The sequence below is a fragment of the Carlito syrichta genome, unplaced genomic scaffold (assembly GCF_000164805.1).
Source record: "Carlito syrichta isolate Samal-C Ts95f unplaced genomic scaffold, Tarsius_syrichta-2.0.1 Scaffold309286, whole genome shotgun sequence".
NCBI classification, from domain to species: domain Eukaryota; kingdom Metazoa; phylum Chordata; class Mammalia; order Primates; family Tarsiidae; genus Carlito; species Carlito syrichta.
This window is the reverse complement of record NW_007253382.1, coordinates 221,080-227,745: the sequence shown is the minus strand read 5'-3', so window position 1 is coordinate 227,745 and position 6,666 is coordinate 221,080. Positions and strand designations below refer to the sequence as shown.

General features: G+C 42.0%; 1 protein-coding gene across 1 annotated transcript in view; it reads right to left on the bottom strand.

Annotated features, from left to right (window-relative positions):
- Nucleotides 1-6,666, bottom strand: part of PHACTR4 (phosphatase and actin regulator 4) — a 149,235-nt gene that overhangs the window by 32,310 nt on the left and 110,259 nt on the right. Inside the window, exons 3-5 of the mRNA XM_008067095.2 lie at nt 6,089-6,112; nt 5,043-5,216; nt 3,813-3,893 (exon numbers count right to left, since the gene is read on the bottom strand). Of these exons, the coding sequence (XP_008065286.2) occupies nt 3,813-3,893; nt 5,043-5,216; nt 6,089-6,112 (279 nt within the window). The remainder of the gene's footprint in view (nt 1-3,812; nt 3,894-5,042; nt 5,217-6,088; nt 6,113-6,666) is intronic.

The following is a 6,666-nucleotide window of genomic DNA, read 5'->3' as shown; positions in this document are numbered from 1 at the left end:
AGGGAAGGATCGCTGGAGCCCAGCAGGCGGGGCTGCGGTGGCCGGGAGCGGCCACTGCACTCCAGTCTGGGCGACCGAGTGAGACTCCAACTCAAAAAAAAAAAAAAAAGAAAGAAAGAAAGGAAAAAAAAAAGAAAAAGAAAATCACAGATGAGATTCCTTCATGAAACAATTAGACAAACTTTTAGCTGAGGGCTCCTAGATTATTTGGGGAGAAAGAACTGAAAACGTTGGGTGGAGACCAAAAACTGTCTCACTTCCTAGTGTCATCGAGACTGGAACTAGCTGCTCTTTAATGGTATCTTTCTTTTCTTTTTCTTTTGAGTTGCAGTCTCTGTCGTCCAGACTGGAGTGCAGTGGCTGCTCCGGCCACTGCAGCCTCGGCCTGCTGGGCTCCAGCAATCTATCTGTCTCAGTCTTCCAAATAGCTGGAACTACAGGCGTGCACTACTACACCCAGCTAATTTTTTGATTTATTGTAGAGATGAGGTCTCACCAAGTTGCCCAGGCGGGTCTTGAATCCGCGGGCTCAGGCAATCCACTCACCTCAGCCTCCCAAAGCGTGGGATTACAGGTTGAGCCACCGAGCCCAGCTCCTTCTTTGCTTTTCATAGTGAGACACTTTTGGTAATATTTTAGTGTCTCCAGAGTTAGTCCATTAAGTTCTCATAAAACTGTCCCTCTCATCCCTGACTCACCATCTACTACGACAGATTAGACAATACCATTCTTCATGAAGTCCAGTAAGAGGTGGATTTTAGGCTAAAAATAATGAAGAGTTTAAGGGAAGTACTTCTAAAGCTAAAATAATCTGATAACTATTTATTTTATTTTATTTTATTTTGAGTTGGAGTCTCACTCTGTCACCCAGACTGGAGTGCACTGGCCACTCCCGGCCTCCTCAGCCTTGACCTGCTGGGCTCTGGCGATCCTTCCGCCTCAGCCTTCCAAGTAGCTGGAACTACAGGCGCGTGCTACCACGCCCGGCTAATTTTTTGATTTATTGTAGAGATGAGGTCTTGCCAAGTTGCCCAGGTGGGTCTCAAACCCACGGGCTCAGGCAATTCACTCACCTCAACCTCCCAAAGTGCGGATTACAGGCTGAGCCACCGAGCCTGGCTAACTATTTATTTTTTAAAAAGGGAGGAGACAAGATGACAATAACTCAGCAAAAATAGTAAGTTATTGCTCATGTTAATATAACCCAGTTTTATCAAAAACAGAATTTTCTAGGATATAAAGCAATAATTTTGAAGCTAACAAAGACTACTATGTGTGAAAACCATATAGTGAAAATCTAAAACACATTGTTAATCAGCTTCTACTTAGCACATATTAGTAAACTATATGCAAAAGTGATCAGTTATCTCAGTTACTTAATCAAGAATGTCTACTTTGAAGTATCAGTTCTTATATTTAATGCAGAGAGTTTCTGCAATGCTAACAGAGTGTAGTAGTACCATTGGGTCTTAAAATAATCAAATGTTCCTTCCAACTCAGAAAACCTATTAAAAATTTTATAGTATAGTCCAGTTAGAACCATAATCATGCCAAAAGCCATCTTTGAGTATGAAGACGATTTCAAGGTTCAAACACTGCTTTTGGCCTAAAGTGTAGATTTAAACTCAGCTGGGTGTGGTAGCTCAAGCCTATAATCCCAGCACTTTGGGAGGCCGGTGAGAGGATTGCCTGAGTACAAGGGTTCGAAACCAGCCTAGGCAACTTGGTGAGACCTCCTCTCTAAAGTAAATCAGCCAGGTATGGTGGCACACACATGTAGTTCCAGTTACTTGGAAGGCTGAGGTGGAAGGATCGCCTGAGCCCAGCAGGTCAAGGCTGCGGTGGCCTTGGTGACAGAGTGAGAATTCAACTCAAAAAAAAAGGTCAGGCGCCGTGGCTCATGCCTATAATCCCAGCACTTTGGGAGGCCAAGGTAAGAGGATTACCTGAGCTCACAGGTTCACAACCAGCCTGGGCAACTTGGGGAGACCTCATCTCTATAATAAATAAAAAAATTAGCCAGGCGTGGTGGTGTGTGCCTGTGGTTCCAGCTACTTGGAAGGCTCAGGCAGAAGGATCACATTAGCCCAGGCAGAAGGATCACATTAGCCCAGCAGGTGGAGGCTGCAGTGGCCATGAGCATGCCACTGCACTCTAGCCTGGGTGATAGAGTGAGACACTAAGTTAAAAAAGAAAAAAAAAACCAAAAAAAAAGCTAGGCCCAAGACCTAGTCCTGTGATTTTGACAGAATAGAGCTTAGGGTCAGTTCTCTGGTTGGCAGAGGGGCATCTCATTTATCAACTGGTCTTTTGAAACTGGAGGCTAAAAATAACTGGGATTAGGAGCCAAAAGGAAGCACAGGGCAAAAGAATGAATGACTGTGAAAAATAAGAAAGTAATGTATGGGGTTTGTGATGAATGAGCAAAAGATGAGAGAAAGGATAGGGCATGGGGAGAGAAAAAGCTATATCACCAAAGCAAGGGCCAAAGAGGTACCACAATGAAGGCATTATAATTATACTTAGAAGCTGGGCTCAGTGGCTCAGCCTGTAATCCTGCGCCTTTGGGAGGCTGAGGTGAGTGGATTGCCTGAGCCCGTGGGTTCGAGACCCGCCTGGGCAACTTGGCGAGACCTCATCTCTACAATAAATCAAAACGAGCCGGGTGTGGTAGTGCGCGCCTGTAGTTCCAGCTACTCGGAAGGCTGAGGCGGAAGGATGGCCGGAGCCCAGCAGGTCGAGGCTGCAGTGGCTGTCAGCGGCCACTGCACTCCAGTCTGGGCGACGAAGTGAGACTCCAACTCCAAAAAAAAAAATCAAAATTTATACATGCTCATAACTAATCATGTAGCAAAAATATGAGAAAAAGATCATAGTCCCTTCTCAACCTCCAGAGATAACCAATGGTAATAACATTTTTGAATTGCTTCTTCAAGCTTGTTTTCTCTAATTAGTTCTTATAGTTGAGATAACAAATCTTCAGTATAGATAATTTAATTATGTGAATACTTTCAGATTTTGTCTCATGCAACATAACCCAAATGAAGAGAAATGAAATGCAACCAATGTACTATAGATTTTATATTTATGATAACCTGCTTCATAAATGTCACACAATGGAGAAGGTTTTGATATTATTAAACAAGCAATAAGTGTTGAAATGATAAGACATGATCTTTGTGTCAGACAATCAAAATGATTAGGGCAGTGATATGGGCATGGAGACAAATTTGGTCAAAAAGGGGAAATGAAACAGGATTGTAGCTGGCACAAAGTGGAGGATGTACAGAAAGACAAGGAATGTTGACCTCAAGGATTCTTCACCAACCACTCAATTTCAGAATTAAAGACCACAGCCAGACACCTGGAAGGAAGGGTGAAAAAAAATTTTTTTTTAGTTGAAGTCTCACTCTCTCACCCAGGCTGGAGTACAGTGGCATGACCACAGCCACCACAGCCTCGATCTGCTGGGCTCAGGTAAACCTTCCACCTCAGCCTTCCAAGTAGCTGGAACTACAGGTGCGTGCCACAATGCCTGGCTACTTTTAAAAAATTTATTGTAAAGATGAGGTCTCACCAAGTTGCCCAGGCTAGTGTCCAACCCGTAGGCTCAGACAATCCTCTCAACCTCGGCCTCCCAAAGTGCTGGGATTATAGGTGTAAGCCACCGCATCCGGAAAACATTTTTTTTTTTAAAGCTCGATCTTCAGCCCAACAACAGTAAAAACAAGAAAGAAAGAAAATTCAAATACCTAGTTAGACCCAATCAAAGACCAAGTGTACAGAGACAGGCAGATCATTTGTAAACTCACCCTGCTCAGAGTCTTCCAATAGAACCCCTTTCTTAACCAACTCTTCTCTTGGTTTTCTCATAGATATTTTTCGCTCTAAAACTGAAATTAAATCAGAAAATAGCACTCAGAAATGTGACAGTTGAAGGTCAACATTACTTATTTATCTATTTATTTTTGAGTCAGAATCTGACTATGTCACCCAGGCTGGAGCGTAGCGGCATATTCACTGCCACTGCAGCCTCCAACCTGCTGGGCTCAGGCAATCCTTCCGCCTTAACCTTCTAAGTAACTGGAACCAAAGGCGTGCACCACTATGGCCGGCTAATTTTTTGATTTAGTGTGGAGACAAGGTCTTGCCAAGTTGCCCAGGCTGGTCTCCAACCCCTGAACTCAGGCACGTGTCGGCCTACCAGAGAGCTGGGATTACAGGGTGAGCTACTGCACCCAGGTAACATTAGTTTTAGCATTCTAACTCCACAGGTGAAAGAATAAAGTGGTTCAAATTTCTATTCTTAGGAAAGAAAATAAGAGAAACTAACTTCTGTTTAAAAACTTAAATTTCTTTTTCTTTTAGTGATAGATCTTCTCTGTTGCCCAAAACAGAGTGTAGGAGTATAAACATAGCTCACTACAGACTTGAATTCCTAGACTCATACCATTCTCCAGTCTCAGCCTTCCAATACCTGTGACTACAGGAGCATATTACCATGACAGCTAAGTAAAAAATAAAAACGTTTGTATAGAGATAGTGGTCTCACTATGTTGCCTGGGCTGGTCTTAAACTGGTCTCAGCAATCCTCTTGCCTTGGCCTCTCAAAGTGTTGGGATTATAGGTGTGAGCCACTGTGCCTAGTCAAAAACTTAAATTTCTTTCATAACCTGCTGGAAAAGTATCATTTTCAAAAAAACTAGTATTACATTATTGTAGCTTAATTGCAATTTCAACAATAAGGTATCTATGGATGAACTTTGTGTGAATGGGCAGAGTAGAAAAAAAATAAGAATCTTAGATTTGCTACAATTCAGAAACTTCATTCACCCCTCAACACTTTAATCTCATCAAAATAAAATCTGGGAGTGAGGCTATAGAATGTAAGATTTAGTGAAAGACTACTTGGTTGCCTAATTCTACAAGATTAAACTCCCTCTTCAAATAGAATATTATAGAAGCTTTGAAAGAGAATGAAAAAATTAGGTACTTATAGGAAATTCTAACTCAGAAAACATATTTAAACCCCAATATCTTACCTTCTGAAGTCTCTTTGAATTTATCACTACTTTTTTTTTTCCTCCATTTCCAGGGTTTGAAGATCTTGCCAAAGCCTGAAAACTTGCTCTTCCTTTTGGTGGGAGGTGTTGTGTCTCCTGCTTCCACACTGTCCATGACCATGCCTGGGTCTGCAGTGGGCTGGCCTGCTTCTTCTGTTATATAGAGAGAAGGGAAAGAACTGCCAATTTATTATTTCAGCATAATCTTGAAAATGTCCCTTCCCCTCTCTTCCTGTGGTAGTTGGAAAGGATCAGATGGATGATAAACAATCATGCAGACAGACTCCTTGACATCACATGGACACCAAACATCAAAATCCACAACAGATAAATTACTAAGTAGGAAAAGGAACCAAACCAAGCAGACATCATTTTAGGACAAAATTTGGTGAAATGATCACAACCAGCTCAAAATTTCTTAAAGGCACAAATATACAAAATGTGGCTGTCTTACCAAATGCATGTGATTTTGCCTCACTGAAGCAGGGAATTCTACCACTAGTGAGTGAGTCATTTTCTCTGCTAAACATTGTCCTCTCCCTGCCCTTTTCAGGATATAAAAATCATTCAGGGAGGGGTAAAAAATTAAGTGTTCACACTTTACTTGCATCTGTTTATCAGATTATTTTCTCCCTTCACAAAAAAGGACCCTCGGTAGTTTTGGAGCACTAGGAAGTGCTTACTGTATAGGATGGAGGCATTAGAAAGGGAGTGTATTAAAATAGAGGGAATTTTTCCCCCCAGAAGATAGAGGTGAGATTCCAATTTGCCTGTCACAGTATTGCTTTAGAGGAATCCTAATATTAAGGATTTGACATGAAACATAACTGACATGATACATGTGCAGGATTGAAATGAAAGGCTATGAGCCCCTCATAATGACCACACATGCAGGGTTTAGTTAGTGAGCTTTAATGGCAGAGAAAGGAGCAGCCAAGGCGGGGGCCAAGAATAATAATAAAAAAAGCAGGAAGGCAACAAAAAAAGCAGGAAGGCAACACAATACAGTTTTGCACTCCACCTACTGTCCCAGGGTTCTCTGGAGAAGTCTAGAGGGGAAGAAAAAAAGAGTCATGTGGAATAACCATCCCGGAATTAAAGTGGAACCTTTACTTTATAGAAATACATCAAGGAACAGCATGTGATAAATTAACATGTTTATTGTAAACAATTTCATGTCTAAAGCAATAACTTGGAGGAGAGTAAAAAAAAAAAGCATAGAATGCACTAAAAAAACTGCTCTTTTAAAATTGCAGATAATTTTTTTTTTTTTGATTTATTGTAGAGATGAGGTCTCGCCTGCCCAGGCAGGTCTCGAACCCGCAGGCTCAGGCAATCCACTCACCTCAGCCTCCCAAAAGCACGGGATTACAGGATGAGCCACCGAGCCCGGCTGCAGATAATTTTTCATAAGCAAAAATATATAAGCAACAGGCATTATTTTCTTTTAAAGAATCAACTGCCGTATTCTATTTTTTTTTTCTTTTTTTTGAGTTGGAGTCTCACTCTGTCACCCAGACTGGAGTGCAGTGGCTGCTCCCGGCCACAGCAGCCTCGACCTGCTGGGCTCCGGCGATCCTTCCACCTCAGCCTTCCAAGTAGC